Raw genomic sequence first — 21,831 nt, forward strand, 5'->3', positions numbered from 1 at the left:
CCAGATGATATTAATAGCTGAAATCAGAAAACTTCAAATGAGGGAAGTTCTAAGTCATCCACTGGGGCCCCTTCCCTGGGCGTTGTCCACTGCTGATGGATCATCGTGAAGAAAAACAAACAGATAGCTTTTGCAAAAGAACTACAATAAAATATTCCAGTCGCAGACGTGATCCCGCAATCATCAGCATGTATAATATATGCTTTGGCCCTCGTACAGAGACTCAAAGGAGACCACAAGACGTTTGCCGAGGTGGCCGATTCTCTACTAGGCTTGGCGCTGCATTAATGGTCTAACTCAAGGAGAATAGATGTTATATTTAATGTATACAAAGAAACCTCCATCAAAAATGCAGAAAAAGAGAAGGGGGGAGCAGAATTTGGCGATGAATTTAGAAACATTCAATCCGAACACAAAGTGCAGCAGTGGAGAAAATCCCTTTTGAATCCAAAGAATAAAAAGGCCTTCGCAGATTTGTGGTAAAGGAGTGGAGACGGGATAGATACGGGATAAAGTTGACAGGCAATGTAGAAGATACAGACGTATTCTTACTTTGCCTGGCGCAAGTGCTTTATTCCGGCATCCATGTATGTCAAGTGTGGAACGCAGACAAGAACTAGATATGTTAGTATCTCCAGTGTGGTGGGAGCCGTAGGAGGAAAACTTTGCAAATGCCTAATTGGCATGCATGGTTTCACTGGTTGTGACAATGTGAGTGCATTCGCTGGTAGGGGAGAGATAACAGCCCTACGACTTGTCAAGCAGCAGAAGTCCTACGAAGAATTTTTTAAGCAGCTAGGGATGGAATGGGTTCTTTCGAATGAGCTATTTCAGAGCCTCCAAGAGTTTACATGTAAGCTCTACTGCTCTCAACCAGGCACTGATAACATCAATGAGCTGAGGTACAGGTTATTCTGCACCAAGAAGGGTAACATCGACTCCACCCAGTTACCACCACATGCTGAGTGCTTGCTCAAGCATGCTTCTCGAGAAAACTTCCAAGCAGTCATTTGGAAGCGAAGTCTGCAACGCTGCCCTTTGACACCCACGCCCAGCGGTTCTGGCTGGCGGGAAGGTGGCGATAACTTTGCCATTGACTGGATGAGCGGTGACCCAGCCCCTACAGCCGTGCTAGAGCTACTGTCCTGCTCATGTGCAAGGTCCTGTCAACTTCCTACCTACTGTTGCCTAGAAAATGGTTTGAAGTGTACCGATGTGTGGAAGCTTTTAGACTATGGCAACAGATGTGAAGATTCTATCGAGGAGGTTGTCTCAGATGATAGCGACAAAGACGAGGAAATCTAACTTAAAGTTTTAATGTAACTTTGCACATGTACCGGGCATTCTCTTATATTCTGAATAATTTTTTCATATTTAACATTTGGCAAGTGTTGTCATGGAAACCATCCAGGAACAACTTCTATAAGTTAAATATATGTTTGTGACATTAACTCTGAAAACAGAGTTTGGGATTTTCAGTGACTAAAAACCAGTGTATGTAACATTTGACTGTATTTGCATTTGCTTGTAATTGACTGTAAGCAGTAGTAGTCACATTTGCACCAATTCTATCTGTTCAGCCAAACCGAATCAATCATTTGAACCCGTGATAAGCCTGGTATAGCTACTCGTTTGGCATAGTTATCATGGTTATTATATATCAAAATAAACTGGAGGAATCATTGTTGTTTAAAATGAGCGTTACAATTTAATTAATGCAATTTACTCTAGCAATTTCCCTTTTTTTTCTATTTTCCAAATAATTATTCATGTTTGTAATTTGGCAAGTGTTGCCATGGAAACCATTCAGAGGCAATACCTGTAAGTCATACATACGTCGTTGGAAATTAACTCTTAAAACAACTTTTGAGATTTTTAATAACTAAAAATCAATGTTTGAAACGTTTTCAGGTTTCCATTTGACTGTTAATAACCATCTTCGTACCAAGTCTGCCTATTAAGCCGAACTGAGTGACGTCATTTAATCACGTGATAATCCTGATAAGGCTACTCAATTGGCATGGTTATCATATACCAAAATAAACTAGAGAAATCAATGTTGTTAAAAATGAGGGTTAGAATTTGTCCCTCTTTTTGGTACCAAATGCCCCTTTTTAGGGTCCTGGCCTATGGACTATTTGATATTGCAATAGCCACTGTTGTATTCAGTCGCTTTCCCTAGCCCATCTAACGTCGACCTTGCTCTTTCCTACCCTGTACGACCTGCTTACAAGAAAACAAATTAATATTCCTTCGCTATGATTTTACATTTTAATTTTGTTTGAGGTGGCTTTGAAGAGCAGCTGACACCATTTCTGCGAATCTCGGCAAGTAATCGCGACATAGACGTTCACAAAGTGATATGAAACTCCGAGATTTTGCTGCGGAAACGCAAAAAGTGTTCATGGGTGGTGGTGGATGCAGAAAAGATTTCATTCCAAATCATGACCTCAGGTCATCTGCTGTGTTTGCACAAGCATATAGAAAACTTTCCTAACCAACTCGCATTGGTAAGTATTCCAACCTCCAGATTGTCAATTGTTTACCATCTACCGTTTCTCGTGTGCAAGGTCCGTTAGCTCAGTCGGTAGAGCGTGGTGCTGATGACGCCAAGGTCGTGAGTTCGATCCTCACACGGACCAGAGAATACTCTTTTGTTTCAATAAAGCCATCTGAACAAAAGACTAATTTGTTACTGACTTTCCATTTCATCTAGGTGTCTGTATTTAATCTGATGATAACTTTTCAAAATGTATTGGCTTGTTAATCTTCAACAACAGGGGTATTCGTACACCTACGAATTCTTTGTGGGGACGTGCAAACACGTTTTTCAAAGCCTGATCCTAGTTTGGACCAAACGTTTCTTTTCCTAAACTTATTTTCATGCCCTCCCTCTACTTTTTTCAAATCTGGCCGATGTTAAAATTTGGTGAAATACACTCAAAAGATCAGCTTGAATGACACAGTTGGGTCTTTTCTCTTCCTCTTTTATTCATTTGGAGAAAAAAGAACAATTACCTTGATACGTTTTGATCTTTTAATAAGGTTCAGGGTTTAGGGCTAAGGTACGTCCCACGTACCATAACACAAAACCACCGCTGTCCAACAGTGATTGTTCAGCGCCTATTGGAGAAATATCTTTAATATGCTACTTTACTCCGATTCTCAAAGGTTTGTCTATATCGATGATTATCTATTTATTTCAGTTTGATGAGATTAATAACGTTTCATAGTTAAGCTTTCTGTAGTGTATGGTTATCACGTCCGCCTCACACGCGCAAGGTCACAGGTTCGAGCCTTGCAGGAACAAAGATAATATGTTCGCAATTATGTCCTTAGTTCCAAATCTGTTCTGTTTTCATATTCTATCAAACAAATCAAAGTTGCATTACACTTTTATTTTCCTAAAAACCTTTCTTTATTTAGACGCCATTTAGTCTGAGATAGACCAAAATGCTAAAATCATCAGTTGAGCACATTTTCACCCGCCGGTTGCAAGGTAAATTGCGTCGGGATTACTTACCGAGATTCGCAAAGCGATGTTAGCTATGTCACAGACACCTCAAACAAAACAAAAATAATAATTCCACAGCGACGGATCATTGAAGCAGGTCATTGAGAGAAGAATAGAGTTGAGTTCGCAAGAGGCCACGAAAAACGATTAAGTAAAAACAGGGGCACCTACCGTCCAAGATGGAGGTGCCTTTTTTATTGTTGGCGAAAACATTTTGCAAATTGCACCCAATAAGTTAGTGGGAGTTGGTAAACTATCTTGAATACAGTCATCTTTACGAACAGAAGGAATAAAAAGATATACAGATATACGAAAGCTTGGACAATCCCCCCTCTATCATTTCGAGAAGGATCTGAGCAATAATACAAAGTTGATTAGATTTGCTCCATGTGATGACACTAGTCGAGTTGTTTCAGTTTCCGTTTTCATATGCGCTCACAAAGATTTCAAATTCGTTTTTCATGAATACCACAAAAATATTTTAATCAGATGAAAACGGGAATTTTTCTATTTTCCTGTAAAAAAATATCTCACCGGCGGGGAATCGATCCCCGGTCTCCCACATGACAGGCGGGGATACTCACCACTATACTACCGAGGACCTCTGTGAGGTGATAGGTGGATAACATTAATTGATAATCGATGCCGTAGAGAACCAGCAGTTTTGGAAACAATATTGCAGGTTCCTTTAGATCGGTGACTTTTTTATTTTAGACGAAAAAAAATTTTGCAAACTGCACCCGATAAGTTAGTGGGAGTTAGTAAACAACAAAGAATACAGTCATCTTTACGAGCAGAAGGAAAAATAAGATATACATCGCTATACAGCTAGAGTTTGGCAATTCACAAGATTGGAATTTGAAAAGTACTACGCCTTATAGAATGACGAACTCATAAAATGACGACAGCCAAGACAACCCCCCTCTATCATCTCGAGAAGAATCTAAACAATAAGACAAAGTTGATTAAATTTACTTCCTCTAACGACACTGGTCGGGTTGTTTCTGTTTCCGTTTTCACATGCGCATCGCAAAGATCTCAAATTGGTTTTTCCATGAATACCACAAAGAGTTTTGAACCAGATAAAAATGGGAATTCTTCTAACTACCTGTAAAAAATAAGTGCTATCTCCCCGGCGGGGAATCGAACCCCGGACTTCCGCGTGACAGGCGGGGATACTCACCACTATACTACCGAGGAGCTCTGTGTGGATACAGTTCAATGGATAATAGGTCCCCTATAGAGAACCAGTAGTTTTGAAAACAATCTCAGGCCCCTTTAGATCTTTTTGTCATTATGACTTTCCGAACAAAGAAGGAGCTAACCGTAGTAAGAACATATATTGAATTGCAATATGCCAGCTTTTATGATCCTGTTAATTTTAACTCGTGGATATGCGAAGCAACGAGTGATGTGAAGATTTGATAGGCACATTTCGTGGCGTTAGCGAGGCCTCAAAAGTTCGGTAAGGGCATGCGTCTTATTCAAGATGGCGGACCAACTTTGGGTCACCAAGGGAGCACTATTCCTGTTTTACTGGAATCACAGGATAATTGGCTTAGGTAAAAAGAGCCACGAGTTCACCAGAGTGTCACTTTGATTTGTTTTTAACTGCCGTTACCACGACAAACAGCAGCAACAACATGATTAACTCCTTCGGCATCTTTTATTGCCCAGACTGAGAAACTTATTCAAGACATTGAAAAGGGACCAGGCCAAAGCAGCTGGTTCGCCTGTATCCAGACTTCCTCCCACCTCGGAAAAGAAGCAAAGTTAAGTGATCGTGAACTTTATTGTTTCTAACGCAAAGTCGGCGAGAATACATTATAGATACACTCAAGACTACAAAAGAAACAGTGGAATAAAATAGAACATTCCTCTGACATAGGATATACCAAAAGAACTCCGTGATCACATTTTTCATCCATTTTATAGAGGCAACCAAAGTCGGATAAGAAAAAAAACGTAATCAAGGGCCCAGCATAGTTAATCTTTGCTCACTTTCAAGGCGATTATCTATGAATTGTATTACCGAAATGGAAATGTAGCGCACCTCAAGGCAGATGGAACGTGCTGCAAGGGAACTGGGTCGTACGGGGAAATGTGTCGTACCTCAAGGCAGATGGATCGTACTTCAAGGGAAATGGCGAGACGTGCAAAACCAGTTTACGACGCGAAGGACAGCCTATCCAACAAGAAAAACAAGTGCTTTGACCTCTCCTTTTTCAAGAAAAACTAAAAGGAAGACTTCATTCGACAAAGCAGTCAAGGGCCTACCGGGTCGCTTATTGGTGCGCTTGTTGGTCGTATAAGCCATGGAACACCAAAACTATCTGAAGAATTATTTTTTAGCATATTGCGCCTCTCATATTTACTGAGTAAAACTGATCTGTCAAGATAATACTGAATTATTGATTCTAAACAGTGGGGCCGGATACCCTCTATTCCTGAAAGGCAGGAGTCCGCGCATGTTATAGATAGGATTGGGGAATTAGCTCAAATGGTAGATACCCGGATTCTCCATTTAGTGCTCGTATTGTTTATTCTTTGAAAAAAAGCTTGCCTTGGCTGGTTATCCAATCAATGTTTAGCCGCTGTTTAACAAAACCGCGTTCTGAGCCATCTTCAGTTAAGCTGTAATTTTTATCTGAACATTTATTTTTGTAAATAGTGTCAAGAGAGCCGAAAGCTGATAGTGGAGGGACATGTATTCAATTAAATTGACCCTTTATAGAGAATCCCTGAGCCCCACTGGCTGCATAAAACCGCGGTTTGGTTTAGACCTCATGTAAATAACCGGCCCCAAATGTTTTCAAATGTGAAAGGATGACCAAGCGGATACCGAGTCTTAAAGACCATTTTGCAATTGTGTCTAAGAACGTGTTGATCTCTTCGAACTTCGATGAGTTAGTTCATTACAGTATTATGAGTTTTAAGCAAATGAAGATCATCGCAGTATATACTCAACTTAAGCAGTTGAGAAATAAGGCCTGAAAAAAATTCAGGCCTGAACGGGAATCGAACCCATGACCTCTGCGATACCGGTGCAGCGCTCTAACCAACTGAGCTATCAAGCCAACTGGGAGCTGGTCAATTGTGAGTTCGTTATATACCCGTAGATGGAGAAGGTGTGATAAGAATACATGAAAGTCATATATTTGTACTGCGGAAAATACATTTTAAGCAGTATTATTATTTTATGAGTATAGCTATTTTCCAGGTATTGCCATAAAGAAAAAGGTGATGATGATAATAATATAGTAATAACAATGATAGAAATCTGCAAAAATATGAAAGTAGGTACAGTACTAAAGGAAACTAAACTATGTACAGATGGTTGTAACTGTGTAATGTCCGTTTTTTAATTTTCGCGGTTTGTATCGTGATGTTTGTAATTAGATTCACAGACTGGCCCGCCTAGACTAGCATCGGCTAATCGCCTAAATAATTAAAAAACAGGTACAGTAAAAGACTGCTATAGTTGTTGAAGCTTCACGATAACGCTCTTCAAATTGGTTTGGGATTCAATATCTACGGGAAACATCTTAAAAATGGAACTTTTCGAACATCATCGCCTCACTATTATTTATAAATTTTGGCGAGATAAACAGACTCTTGTTAAGCATCCGTTTTCCAGTGTAGAAGGAAAATTAATTGCCTTTTTCACAGTGTAAAAGCCTTATTCAGATAATCTATTTCGGTGTTGATGCTGCATTTGATGGCCACCTTACTATTGCATGAGCTCGAAGTTTAACTCAGAAATTCGTAAAAAGGGTACATTCAGGAAAAGAAGCGGCTCCAAGCCCTCACTTAGAAATTTATTTCCTTTTCTTTTTCTTCTTCTTTTTTGGGAAGACGACCTTACAAGTCTGTTGTCGACACGAAAAGTTACGTGACTGGGGAATTAGCTCAAGTAGTAAAGCGCCCACCTAGCTCCACTGCATTTAACTTTGTTTGTTGCTTATTGACGTTCAATGATTGGATGACACCCAAATCTATGATGGTCAGCCTGATGACTGGCTATTGATCAAAGATAAGAAAACGAAAATTTCGCACCAAAATTCCACTTTTTTATCGATTACATTTTGCATGTATCAAATCTAGTCGATCCCGGTACCACGTTCTTTCCCAGCTCAAAGTGTATCGAGCCAGCGGAAAAAAGTTACGTCGTCCTCTTTGCATGCGGAAAGAACTGGGATCTATACTCCATGAAAATTATCTTTTTAATTTCATCACAGATCTTCTTTTGACAACGCATTAAAACCTAATTTGTCACCTTAGGATCGGTCACTGAATCGGCGAGATTATTTTTAACAGGCGTTCCTGATGTTCAATGTGAGCATGATGAAAGCGTCAATTCAATTCAATAACTTTAGAAACGTTTGTGGGTTCTCTGAAAGCGTCTTCAACAAGTTCTCTGCCTCTTGTGTAAATAATACCCTGGACCCGTACTTTCTGTTTTGAACAAAGAGTAGCAAGAACTTTAAACAAAGATAGATCTTCAGAGGTCAATTTGTGAATCTGATACGTAACCCTCTTAAGTCTTGACAGGACAAGTCGAAAGATCTGACCTTGCGATAATAATCCACGACCCATCACGGAATTGGGCAGTCTTGGAAGATTCTAAGAAAATAGAAACATACGAGGGGAAAACTTTACATCGCACGCCTTTATATGGCGTAATTATAAATAATGATAGAAGTTTAATTCCACCATCATCGCAGTTAATCTGAATTACAATGTGGTTACAAATGTACAACTATAAGAATTACATACTGTTAATCAATAAGGGACTGGGTTACAATAGATTTTATATTAAAATAACAACTACAAGTTAAAAATATACATGTACGTAGATGGTCTAAAAATCTATTGATTGTTGAAAGCTAAACTAGCACTTCGGAAAAAACTACGGCGCAATCTTTCAGTCCTGCATTTAGTTAATGTATGTTTGTTAGCGCATCGCGTTTGATAGTGATGCATGCGCTGTCTTGTCATTGGGAGATGTTTAATGAGAGGTCCTCCTTTTGAGATCTTTACAAGAGTTTTAACACAGAGTTCAATGCGTCTCTCGTCTAATGTTCTTAAATTTAGGAATTGAAGGGCTGTTGCACAACTAGGAAGATGCCGGGATCGATATCCAAATTGTCAATTGTTTACCATCTATCATTTCTCGTGTGCAAGGTCCGTTAGCTCAGTCGGTAGAGCGTGGTGCTGATAACGCCAAGGTCGTGAGTTCGATCCTCACACGGACCAGAGAATACTCTTTTGTTTCAATAAAGCCATCTGAACAAAAGACTAATTTGTTACTGACTTTCCATTTCATCTAGGTGTCTGTATTTAATCTGATGATAACGTTTCAGTATATGTTGGCTTGTTAATCTTCTACAACAGGGGTATTCGTACACCTACGAATTCTTTGTGGGGACGTGCAAACAAGTTTTTCAAAGCCTGATCCTAGTTTGGACCAAACGTTTCTTTTCCTAAACTTATTTTCATGCCCTCCCTCTACTTTTTTCAGATCTGGCCGATGTTAAAATTTGGTGAAATACACTCAAAAGATCAGCTTGAATGACACAGTTGGGTCTTTTCTCTTCCTCTTTTATTCATTTGGAGAAAAAAGAACAATTACCTTGATACGTTTTGATCTTTTAATAAGGTTCAGGGTTTAGGGCTAAGGTACGTCCCACGTACCACAATACGAAAACCTTCACTGTCCAACAGTTATTTTTCAGCGCCTATTGGAGAAATATCTTTAATATGCTACTTTACTCCGATTCTCAAAGGCTTGTCTGTATCGATGATTTTTTGTGGAGAGTTTGGTTTGATCCTCGAGTGGAGTTCCAATGGAGTCTGTTTCCAGCAGCACCTCAAATTAATCTAATAAAACTACTCTTAGCTAACGCAGTTTACTCGACGTGAATATCGTGGCGCATATGTTTCTCCTGTTTGCGCTTCAAATTTTTCAAAAAATATACTAGTTTTCAATGTAGAATATAGACAATTGTTAATTTTTTTATGTTTTCCATCTATTACTTTATCTGTTTAACTAGTTTGATAAGATTAATAACTATTCGTAGTTAAGGTTTCTGTAGTGTATGGTGATCACGTCCGCCTGACACGCGGAAAGTCGCAGGCCCTGCGAGAGACTCAAGTGATCTTTAGTCACTATTGCGATCGCTATCACATACTACTTGCTTAATACATACAAACCCAAATAATTATGTTTTTAAACACCCTTGTTTTCATAAGAACATTGGAGGTTGGAATACTTACCGTTTCGAGTTGGTTAGGAAAGTTTTCTGTATGTTTGTGCAAACACTGCAGATGACATTAATTGAATGTGCCTAGTCTGAGTTCGAAGAGAACAACGCGTTCTTAAACACAATTTCAAAATGGTCTCTATCCTCCTCATCAATTCTCGAGCAAGTTAATTAATAGCGATACACGCGAGTTATAGAAGTAGCGTAAGCCTCAGTATCCGCTTGGTCATCCTTTCTTCGGACATTTGGGGTCGGTTAAATACACGAGTTCTAACCCAAACCGCGGTTTTACGCAGTCAGTAGGCCTCAGGGATGCTCTATAAGAGGATTGATTTAATTGAATAAATGTCCCTCCACTATCAGCTTTCGGCCCTTTTGATACAAAAACAAACGTTCAGATATAAGGTTTGGCTGAGGTGAAGGTGGCTTAGAACGCGGTTTTGTTAAACAGTGGCTAAACTTTGTTTAAATAAACAGATGTTGAAGTTTACAAAAGAGATGCTTAGTCAACACTTCATAAGGCAAGATTTTTCCAAAAAACAAACAAAAGATTATGCGCACCAATTGGAGAATCCGGGTATCGATCCCGGTACCTCCCGCATGCAAAGCGGGCGCTCTACCATTTGAGCTAATTCCCCAATCCGATATATAGCTCCGTTTAGAATCAATAATTCACTATTCATCAGTCGGCAAAGCGTGGTGCGGATAACGATGTGGTGAGTACGATCAAACGCACGCACAAACAACGGACCTACTAGGTCTTTATCTGTTTTGTCGAGTGTAGCCGTTGTTGTAGTTTTTCTCAAGAAAAAAAGAGGGAGGGTCAACATATTTGCTTTTGTTCGATAGGCTGTCCTCGTGTAATAAAATAGCCTTGCACGTCTCGTCAGAGTTCTGATGGGCCGTGGCCGGCCTTGAATGATGTCGGGCTGAAGGATGTCTATCCTAGTCATTTGTCAGTATGGGTCGGTTTCTTCTAAACTGTTCTGCGCAGTGAGTTAAAACTTGAAATGTTAATAAAATATCTACAGGAACAGTGGTAAACAATGTGATAAACGTGTTGAAAATTAGCTCAAATCATTGAGGGACCGCTTAGCATACGGAAGGAATTAGGATGGATGCGTGGATTCTCTCTAAAAATACTAGAATGATTTTAGTATTTTTATACTAAAATGGGATATTATTCTTAGTCATCATCAGTGTTAATTACAGATGCTTAATCTTAATCAAAAAATACTTTTAGGAAAATATGTTAGAGAAATGGAAACAGCAGAAAACTTATTATTTCCATCCCCGCCATCAAAACGCATGTTCATAATTTGATTCTTTATGCGGCTTAGCATTGACACTATAGCTTAATGTACCAAATCAGAGAAATTTGCCCGCAAAATTTCGTGTTTACTTTTCTTTGTTGGTAAGCGAAGGGGTACCCGAGAAATAAGGAGTCACTCTTCATCCCTACATTTCTATCGTCCTTCAGCATCTTCCTTTGTGTTTTGACCAGTCACTTGAAGAAACTCGGATTATGTTTTGTCTTGGGTGACATTTGATTTAAAAATACGACAGAGTAGGCTCTGCACGCTTAAGACCGTACAAAACTGTAACCACCTAATCTTCTGGCTAGTGGTAGAATCTGTACAATTAGGACTTGCTCTTGGTCTGGAAAGAAAAGGTTATAAATGTCTCGGATAGAGATTTTATTCAGGTTAAGTACGGACTTTTCGTGTAAAAGAGCTCTATCGGAATGGAACGCCCCTATCCCAACGAAAAGGCAATTGGAATAGATTGTGCATACTATCAGACGACAACAGAGAAAGTGGAATAGACTACTAACGTGGAAGACCGGTAAGGAACGATCATTTGACTACACACCTGCCACCTGCTACGCGTAAAAAAAGCTAATAATTTTTTTAGAGTTTTCACATTACCTGGCCTGTTGGTCCAGTGGCATGATTCTCGCGAGATGTCCCGGGTTCGACTCCCGGACAGGCCCGTTTTGTCGTGGAATATGATGTGAGGAGAGTTCCCACATTTAGGTTTAAGACGAAGGAAAGACAAATCAGACAGAATAACTTCAAACCCGTGGTCACACTCCGACAAGAAGTTGTTGCATTACAAACTTTTCAACGTTTTTTAAAATGATGCTAATGCAATTCAATAGTTGTCATAGGCAGTGGTAAAAACGTAAATAAAGGCTTTTTTGTGTGGATATAATGATGTGCAGACACAGCAATTTCGACAATTGTTGGAAGGTGACATGTAGAAATTCAAGATGACAAATTACACTTGAACAGTACCGATCAATAGTGGTCAATTGCTGTTCTGTAGTTTGTTGATCTGAAGTCTGCACGAGCATAAAAAAAACGTTCAGACTGACTTGCGAACCGGTAAGTGTTTCTTAATTAGTTTTACCTCCGTCTCAACATAATCAGAAAGGAGAAGGTTCTCATGAAAAGAAGAGTATCAAAAAACTGAAATTTGATTTATTGAATTTGGAGTTATTAATGGTTCTCACAAGGAAGAATAAATAATGGACAAAAAGTAATTTTAACTACTACCATTCTGTCTGCCCATCCTCAAATCAAAAATATGATCGGGGTTTTTCCGTTTTAGTCAATTACGCCATATAAAAACCTGCAATATAAAGTTTTCCCCTTGTATGTTTCTATTTTCTTAGAATCTTTTAAGACGAACCAATTCCGATATGGGTCGTGGACCATTATCGCAAGGTCAGACCTTCCGACCTGTCCTGTCAAGATTTTAGAGGGCCGTACACTTCACAAATTGACTTCTGAAGATCTACCTTCCCTACAGTAATTTTATGTTCAACATGAAAGTGATAAACTTCCGTCTTGCCAATGGAGAGAACCATTTCTTTCAACCGTAACTTACGTTGATACCTTTTCCTCCTTTGCTTTCCTAATTTTCCATATCAGCACTTGACCTGCCGATTTAAAAAAAAGGATTCCACCAAGATCTGTAAAAGTTTTGTTTTTATCTTTGGTAGATAGTGATCCTGTGGGGCAAATACAACAACTTTAATGCATTTGCACATGGTTTTGATCCTCTTCTTTAGTTCTAGAGAAGATTAATGAGTGAAAGAGGTCAATTAGAAAAAAAAATATTTGAAATAAACCTGAGCCGTGCATAAGCATCATTTCTCAAAAGAAGAATCAAGCAAATGTAAGGCGCCTTTGGAGAATCCCGGTACCTCCCGCATGCTTAGGCTTTAAGCGGGCGCTCTACCACTTGAGCTAATTCCTCAACCCTTATCGTACACAGAGTAATGCATGGTTACATGTAGGTATGATATTTCTCTTCTCGTGATCAACTCGATACCTCACTCGTTCTCTATGCTCACTAGTGAGCTATCGAGTGGAACGCTTAAAGAGAAATTCCATATCTACTCTCCTCCATTTACTATATGAACTTAAATGTTGTTCCGAGAACCAAAACACTCGTAGAATAAATTTAGCAAGGACGTCACAATTCCCGCCCTTTCAAACTTTACTGAATGAACTTGGTTTGTTTGTTGTTTGTAGGGTAAAGAAAGTAACGGCCACGAGAAGTAGCCTATAAAGGAAGGTCGGCCTCGTCAGCGGTGAAATGCATGTGAAAACGGTAAGAAGAACTGAACAACCCGACCAGTGTCATCAGAGGGAGTAAATCTAATCAACCTTGTCTTATTGTTCATATCCTTCTCGAGATGATAGAGCAGGAATTAACGCGCTGACCGATTGCGCCACGGAGACGGGTCTATACGTAGCGGTAAAAAACCAGACTTGGAGATCATCCCTCATGGAAGTTTTCTCTGGATTAAAATCATTTAACACGTCATTTTGATAGCGAAACCCAATATACTACCCAAAGACCGATTATAAGGCAATACCAAATTTTCAAAAACACAACACAGCAAGTTAATATTAAACCATCTTCCCTTTCGACAATTAGAGCGCCTCAAGGCATTTTGTATCAAGGAACTCTCTAAGAAAGTTTCTAGGGATCTTGAAGATTCATAATATCAACTGAGGATGGAGGTTGGACTTCGGTAAACGTTAAAATAGCAATAATTTGGTCTCCAGTTAGACGGAGGAAACAACCAACATTACTTGAATTAACGCTTTCATCGTGCTCACATTGAACATCAGGAACGCCTGTTAAAAATAACCTCGCCGATTCAGCGACCGATCCTTAGGTGACAAGTTAGGTTTTAATGAGTTGTTGAAAGAAGATCTGTGATGAAATTAAAGAGATAATTCTCTTGGAGAATACGAGTATCGATCCCGGTACTTCCTGCATGCAAAGAGGACGCTCTACCTCTTGAGCTAATACCCCGTCTAAAGAGAGCTGGGTGATTTTTTTTTTTATCTAAATTTGGTTTGAGGGACTACTCAATCAATTTTAAACATTTCCCCATGTTACAGAAAGTATTGTTCATCCGCCTTTACCCTTGTTTGCATTTTCAGAATATTAAAAATCTTAGAAGGCTCTCTTAGACTGATTACAACAGTAGATAATCAAGCTTGATAGACTGTTCAATAGCTTGAGCTAAATGACGTTCTTTAATTTGAAAATTCGTCTAAGTTAGAAAAACCAAGGGTGCAAAATAATACCAGAAGAATGAATTACTTGCAATCTGTCTGATGTGTTTTCTCGAGAGAGGATTTATCTGGCGGAAGGCTTGATCGTGAAGGGCATTCCCCTTCGCTAGCTGTGGATTTTACCATTCAGTCTGTGTACTTTAATGGTTTTGAAGGGAATCGCAAAAACGTCCAACAACTTTATTTGTTTAAGTCCAAATGCAAAAGAAAGAGAAGTACCGAAAATGAGTCATTCAGGCTGATCTTGCGAGAAAATTTCACCAATATTTAGGTCTGAAAAAAGTAGGAGTGTATGAAATCATGGTTGGTCTAAGTAAAGGTCAGGCTTAACAGAACTTGGTAGTAAATCCCTACCACGGATTCTAACGAGCACCCCACTGTATGAGGTTATTGAACTAATAATCTTAAAAATTTTTTTTTTTGGAAATGAAACTTAGAAAAATAGTCTTGACATTTAGATCGTTTCATCGCAGCAAATTATTTGTTTTCCCCCTCTGTAAAACGTTATTGAATTAGTTATCGTAAAAGTTTTTCATCTGCTGGGAACGAAACATGGAAAATAGTAAAAATGATTTGTAGAGAATCAAAAGAGTCTTGGCATGTTTTTTGATCATTTCATTAAAGCAACTTATTATTTTTTTTGGTCCGTGTGAGGTTGGAACCCACGAGCATGGCGTACGCGTTATCAGCACCACGCTCTACCCACTGAGCTAACGGGCCAACTACACCTATATACCGCATTCCATAAAATTAAGTATAAATAAGTAAGAAAGTAAGTGAGTGAGTGAGTGAGTGGGTGGATGGGTAAATGTATAATTTTTTTCCCGCTGGCCCAATAGACTTTTAGCTGGTAAAGAAAGTGGTACCGGGATCGACTAGAATTGATATCACGTCCTAACGAGCAAAATTCAATCAATAAAATAATGAAATTTTGGTGCAAAATGTGGACTTCATTCTTCTAACCTTTGATCAACGGCCAGTCAGCTTTGCTCAATAGAACCCTTGGAATCACATCAAGCTCTAAACACATCTAACTGACCATCAGAGGTTTGAGCGTCAAAATATAATATAAGCAACTAACAAAGTTAAATACTTCCCGCGTGCTAAGCGGGCGCTCTTCCTCTTGAGCTAATTCCCCAGTCACAGATCGTTTTTGTTGTGTTTTGTATATATTACTTTACCTATTTATTTGAGTTTGATTATTGATGAGTTTTCGTAGTTAAGGTTCCTATAGTGTAGCGGTTATCACGTCCGTCTCACACGCGGAAGGTGTCAAGTTCTAGCCTTGCCAAGAACAAAGTTATTATTTTGCAAATATGTCCACAGTTAAAAATCTGCTTGCTTGAGTACTGTACATACTTTCAGGTTTTTGCAGATTTCTATCATTATTATTACTATTATTTTTACTATCACCATTATTATAGTCATTATTTACATATTAATCTTTTTTCTTCTTTGTAGCGATACCTGGAGAATAGCGATACTGATAATACTGCAATGAACTAACTCAACGACGTTCGAAGAGAACAATACGTTCTCAGACACAATTTCAAAATGGTCTTTATCCTCCTTATTAATTCTTGAGCAATGACGATACACACGAATTATAAAAGTAGTTTTAGCCTCGGTATCCGCTCGGTGATCCTTTCTTTGGAAATTTGGGGCCGGTTATTTACACGAGGACTAAACCAAATAGCGGTTTTACGCAACTAGTAGGCCTGAGGGATTCTCTATTAAAGGGTTGATTTAATTGAATAAATGTCCCTCCACTATCAGCTTTCAGCCCTTTTGACTTAAAAAATAAATGTTGAGATAAAAAGTGCGGCTTAATTGAAGATGGTTCAGAACGCAGTTTTGTCAAAGAGCGGCTAAACTTATTTTTTTAAAAGAATAAACAATATGGGGAAGAAATGGAGAATCCGGGTATCGATCCCGGTACCTCCCGCATGCAAAGCGGGCGCTCTACCACTTGAGCTAATTCCCCAATCAGTTAGCCAAGTTTCTGTCACACCAATCAAAGAGAACGGCATATTAAGATTTCTCAGAAATGAATTAAGTTTATCGAAACTTCTCATCAAACATCGAGTGTTTAAATGTATAATAGAAAAGTTTGTATTGTCCCAAAAGAAGTTACTCGATTGTTCAGATCTTCCTCAACCATGTAGCCAATATTGGGCAGGCGAGTGATATTTATCTTATCAAATTAAAGTAAATAGATAAAGTTAAAGAAACAAAACACAACAAGAACAAAAAAAATGGAAAAATACATGATTATCTACACGGAAATAAAACTAGTATTTTTTTCGAATAAATTTGTAGAGCAAGTGGAAAGAAGGCTTGTTGGAGATCTACTCGAGGTGCAAAACAAACCTTCACTGAATGAGCATCAATCCAGACAGAAAGCTGTGACAATCAGAATGAACGGCCGTATTATCAGTAATGCTTCCTGTGTATCCTCTGGTAGGTCGCTGTCGCTTGTGTAGTTGAAGGTCCTGAGTGGGTGGAAAAAGGTATCTTTCAACAGCGATTGTTTTCGTGTTGTGGCGGGACGGCGCAACCACTTTATCATAGGAAGCGTACCCACTGGAATATGTTTTTGACATGAAAAGGATATGCCTCCCGTTTAATCAATCCAAATGTCTCTTATCTTCAGCCAATGGATTAAAGCCCGCATTTGCAACCTTCTTTCTGCCTTCTTAAATATTCAGCGTGACAAGTGGACCTACTGGGTGGGAAAAAGAGGCCGCCTAGACAAGTGAAAAGGTTTGTCTCTTCTTCGTCGCAAACATCTAGCGGGTCAAACACAAAGATTTTAAAAGTGCATATTGAAAAGGTCTTGCTCCTTTTCAAAATGAGAAACTTCCTTTTATAGACTACCTGGTAAGCCGTGACGACATCTCACTACGGAAAACAGTCTACAGGAAACGACACATACCGACAGATTACTAAGATTGATCGGGCTACAGCACGACATCACACAAAGCCACGAAAACTAAGACTCTAACACGACAAGAGCGACCAATATGCTACACGACAGACAGCTTAGCTGACGAGAACGAATACCTTGACCGTGTTTTTTCAAAAAAACTGCAACAACGACTCCATCCGATGAAACACTCACCGATCTACTGCAACTACCTAAACAAACGACACCGCAACTTCTATGACTACAGCGACCACATCGTACATAAAGGTAAAAGATATACGTAAATTAGATAAATATTATCAGACTCTATTTTTTTTAATCGAACTTTACATTAACGTTGTATAAGGCTCTTTTCAGACGGCAACGTTTTTAAAAGGGGAAAAAATTTGGAGGATCCAGGCATTTCATAACATAAATTTAATATCTCAAGTTGTATGCAAATTTCAGTGTAATGCCGTCGGCGATCCTTCCCGTTTTTTTTTTTTTATTTATTTTTTTTTGCTTTTCTTTCTTTTCGATTGCTAAGAAGACGCGAAAACTTAGCTAAGGAAAAAAATGAAAGCCACGGACAAAGACAGTGACGTAATCACTTGTAATCCTGGCGCTTACGAAAAATGTTAACGTTGTGTTGTCGCATGACGTATGCGACCTGGTGTCACTTTCTGTCGATTACTCCAACCGAAACGTGTAACCTTTTTCGTAATTAATAATCGTTTTGTTTGTTTTTCTAAGGCGATACACTTCGTCTTTTTAACAGGGAGTATAACAGGATAAAGAGGAAAGGGCTAACGCTCGAGACATTGGCTTTGGGCCCAAATAACATTAGTTTTAGTGAGGCCTCTGAAATCTACATTTCTTCGCTGATATAAGATAAGAGAAGTGAGATGAGTAGTAAAAGGTAAAATTAATGAGCACTGTTGCAAGACTGGCGGAGCCTTTCGTCGAACGATTTTCACGAGGGTGTTTATATTAATAGCTGCAGCCGGGGAACTAGCTCAAGTGGTAGAGCGCCTGCTTCGCATGCGGGAGGTACCAGGATCGATACCCGGATTCTCCACCTTTTTTTTTTCTTTTTTTGCCATTGATGACAGAAAACTCGTAAACCTCTCAGGAATCTAAAGGAGATGAAACTGGAAAGGAATGTCACTGTTTTTGATACATATCGGCCGTTTTTTTACTGGATTTGGCGCAGGGTGAGCGAGACTAATATGAGGCGGACATTCCGGCAAGGTAAACAACAAAATACACGCAAACTTCATTTGTTTTTGCTATTTTTTTCTTCTGTAACTCTTATCGTGGTCTTCGGAAAAGTAATCGCGATAGAGAGGTTCCCAATGCGTCATGACATTACTGGATTTTGGTGAGTAAACGCTTAAAACTTTCATTGGTTGTGTGAGCATAACATAGATAAAATGTTCCAAAGTGATTCGCCGGCAACGGTAAGTGCGTTTTAAGTTTGTTTCATTTATTCCAGCCTCACTTTTCTCTCAAAAGAAAGAATTTCATGAAAAGGAATTTTTAAAGAATCTACTTAACTTTGGTCTGAAAATGGGTTTTTCACGAGGACATAGCTAAGTAATGGTCTCCTGTTGTTGGAGATTATTATACCGATAAATTTTGAAAAGTTATTACTGGGTGAAAATAAAATACAGACATATAGATGGCTTTGTTGAAACAAAAACTGGTCCGTGTGAGGATCGAACTCACGACGCTCTAGCGACTGAGCTAACGACCATTGAGTTGTGTTTCTGCAAAATTCGTATTCATAAATCGGCTTATGTGAAGTTATTTCGGCTTCCTTCTCACTTTAAATTTTAAATTAATCCCGGGGACGATTCCTTTTGCGCTCAAATGTTATTATTGCCAGGCTATACCATTGACAGATAATCACCTGGAAAGCAAACAAAGACATCTGTGCTGGCTCTCGATTGTTTTTGTTTTTTTTTTATCTGACTTTGGTTGCCTCGATTGAATGAACGAAAAACTTTATCACGGATTTCTTTAGATAAATCATTTGGTAGATGAAACTGATTGCCATCCCATTTCACTCTTTCTGTCGTAGTCCTCACGATTAGAGTGCATCTACAATACATTCTCCTTGACTTTGTGTGAGAAACAATGAGGTTCTCGACCACTAATCTTTGCGTGTTTTCCAAGGCAGGAGGAGGTCTAGATACAGGCGAAGCAGCTGCTTTGAGCCTCCTAATAATATCTTGCTTGAGTCTCTCAAACTGAGCAATATTAACGAGTTAATGATGTTTGTGCTGCTGATCATCGTGGTAACAGACGTTTGTCATATGGCTATGGATTGTTCCTCTGTCGCGGTATTTTGTCAGTTGTGACGACGTTTCAGGTCGTCAATGGCATCTAAAGTGGTAAAGCAATTAAAAGAAAAAAAAACGGGTCACAAGCAATACATGGCGTGCATCTGCTACGTCCTTTACGATGATTAGAAACTATGATTAAGGCCAAGACCATCAAATTAATTCCACCTGTCTCTATTGTAGTTTCCTCAAAGAGATCCTAAAATAGTGCCGGCTTGTAGCAACGATTGTCCCTCGATTTCAGTTTAGTTTTTTCCTAAATCAAGATTATTGCTCGGGTCGCAGTTGGTTGGAGCGCCAATCTAGTAGACTCGCAGGTTTAGATACCAACTCTCCGATGTTAGCAAAGATATCTGGGACAGAAAAGAAATCAAATTGATACTATGGTGAACTCATGGCTGTTGGTCTTATGGCATTATCCTCGCTTTGGGTACGAAAGGTCCCGGGTTCGACTCCTGGAGATGCCCGTTTTGTTGTGGAATATGATGCGAACATAGTTTTTGATCTATATATAATTAAATGAAAGAAGTCAACGTGTTACACGGATGTTTGATATCCATTCCTAAATTTTCTTAGAAATACCGGACTGCTTTTGATAAACTACTGCATGTGAAATTTTATCTTATGTGTTCCACGCGCACACTTGTACTCGTTGCGGATCTATTTTCTCGTTTCGTTCTTGGTTTCTGTTGGGAGTATTGAACATCACTCGTGCGAATCCCAACAAATAATCGAAAGACAGAAGTTTAGTAAATAGTGCAGGAGAAGTGTCATACCGACAAGTTTATTCATGTGGTCTTTACACGAGCATAGACGGAACAATCCAGACTTAGTAGCCACCGGGAAGCGCGTGTTTTAGTTAACTCACCCTCAAAATACTCAGAAAAAATTATTATGACAAGAGGATGATAATAAAACTTAGATTTCTGATAGTGCGGAAAATTTTGACAACAATTGTTTCTGGCAGGGCTCGAACCTGCGACCTTCCGCGTGTTAGGCGGACGTGATAACCACTACACTACAGAAACTTGCATGTACGCACTTGGTATCTACGGCATGTCTGATATGCCACGTTCCTAATACACTAACGGCAGAATCGAGGAGTGTGTTGTAGGAGCAGGCTCGGTTGTTTCTGTCAACCTGATTTCTGATGAAGTTGGGCTGTCAGGGTGACACGGAAGTTATGCACACTGGAACTTTTCATTTTAAGTTCATGTTTGATAGTAATTCAAGAGTCAAAGTGTCTCTTTCTCTTTTATTCATTTAGAACAAAAAGGACAATTACGTTGATACGTTTTGATCTTTTACTAAGGCTCATGGTTTAGGGGGGTACATCCTAAGTACGAAAACACGAAAACCACCGCTGTCCAACAGTGATTTTTCAGCGCCTATTGGAGGAATATCTGTAATGTGCTGTTTTACTCTAATTCTCAAAGGCTTGTCTATATCGATGATCCTTTATGGAGAGTTTGGTTTGAGTGGAGTTTCAATGGAATCTGTTTCCAACAGCAACTAAAAATTAATCTAATAAAACTACTCTTGCTAACGCAGTTTACTTGACGTGAATATCGTCGCGCATATGTTTCTCCCGTTTGCACTTCAAATTCTTCGAAAAATATTCTAGTTTTATTTCCATGTAGATAATTTTAGACTTTTTCTTTTTTTTTCTCTCTCTATTACTTTATGTATTTATTTCAGTTTGATAAGATTAATAACTTTTCGTAGTTAAGGTTCCTATAGTGTAGTTGTTATCACGTCCGCCGGCCTCACACGCGGAAAGTCGCAAGCTCTGTCAGAGGTGCAAGTGATCTTTTGTCACTATTACGATCGCTATCACATACTACTTGCCTAATATATGCGCCAATTTCAATTTTTGGAAACCCAAATAATTATTTTTTTAAACATTTTTGTCTCCTTGTGAGCAGGTCGCACAGGGAAAGAAAGAAGTGGAAGCAAGATGGGCTAGGGTAAGCGACTGAATGCAACAGTGGCTCATGCAATATCAAAACTTCCCCGTTTACCTGAAATTATCGATCTTCAGAGCTAAGGTATATAGTCTCAGAGTATTAATTAACATATTTTTATGTTTTTAAACACTATTATTTTCATAAGAGCATTGGAGGTTGGAATACTTACCGTTGCGAGTTGGTTAGGAAAGTTTTCTGCACGTTTGTGCAAACATCGCAGATGACCAGAGGTCATG

The 21,831-nt window shown here is 39.0% G+C and overlaps 1 protein-coding gene and 6 non-coding genes across 7 annotated transcripts; 3 read left to right on the forward strand and 4 right to left on the reverse strand.

The window, feature by feature from the left end:
• The first annotated feature begins 585 nt into the window (after positions 1-585).
• On the forward strand, positions 586-1,305 carry LOC149035469 (uncharacterized). The gene has a single exon (XM_089191294.1). It carries the CDS (start codon positions 586-588, stop codon positions 1,303-1,305), a length of 720 nt encoding a protein of 239 aa, XP_089047420.1.
• Positions 1,306-2,569: 1,264 nt separating this feature from the next.
• On the forward strand, positions 2,570-2,642 carry Trnai-gau (transfer RNA isoleucine (anticodon GAU)). The gene has a single exon. It is a non-coding gene; the product is annotated as a tRNA-Ile (tRNA).
• Positions 2,643-4,642: 2,000 nt separating this feature from the next.
• On the reverse strand, positions 4,643-4,714 carry Trnad-guc (transfer RNA aspartic acid (anticodon GUC)). Its single transcript has one exon. It is a non-coding gene; the product is annotated as a tRNA-Asp (tRNA).
• A 3,983-nt stretch (positions 4,715-8,697) lies between these two features.
• Trnai-gau (transfer RNA isoleucine (anticodon GAU)) lies at positions 8,698-8,770 on the forward strand. Its single transcript has one exon. It is a non-coding gene; the product is annotated as a tRNA-Ile (tRNA).
• A 1,572-nt stretch (positions 8,771-10,342) lies between these two features.
• On the reverse strand, positions 10,343-10,415 carry Trnaa-ugc (transfer RNA alanine (anticodon UGC)). Its single transcript has one exon. It is a non-coding gene; the product is annotated as a tRNA-Ala (tRNA).
• A 5,874-nt stretch (positions 10,416-16,289) lies between these two features.
• Positions 16,290-16,362, reverse strand: Trnaa-ugc (transfer RNA alanine (anticodon UGC)). The gene has a single exon. It is a non-coding gene; the product is annotated as a tRNA-Ala (tRNA).
• A 4,221-nt stretch (positions 16,363-20,583) lies between these two features.
• Trnav-aac (transfer RNA valine (anticodon AAC)) lies at positions 20,584-20,656 on the reverse strand. The gene has a single exon. It is a non-coding gene; the product is annotated as a tRNA-Val (tRNA).
• Between the last annotated feature and the right edge of the window lie 1,175 nt (positions 20,657-21,831).

This window comes from Pocillopora damicornis, chromosome 13 (genome assembly GCF_964200805.1).
Source record: "Pocillopora damicornis chromosome 13, jaPocDami1.2, whole genome shotgun sequence".
NCBI classification, from domain to species: Eukaryota; Metazoa; Cnidaria; class Anthozoa; order Scleractinia; family Pocilloporidae; genus Pocillopora; species Pocillopora damicornis.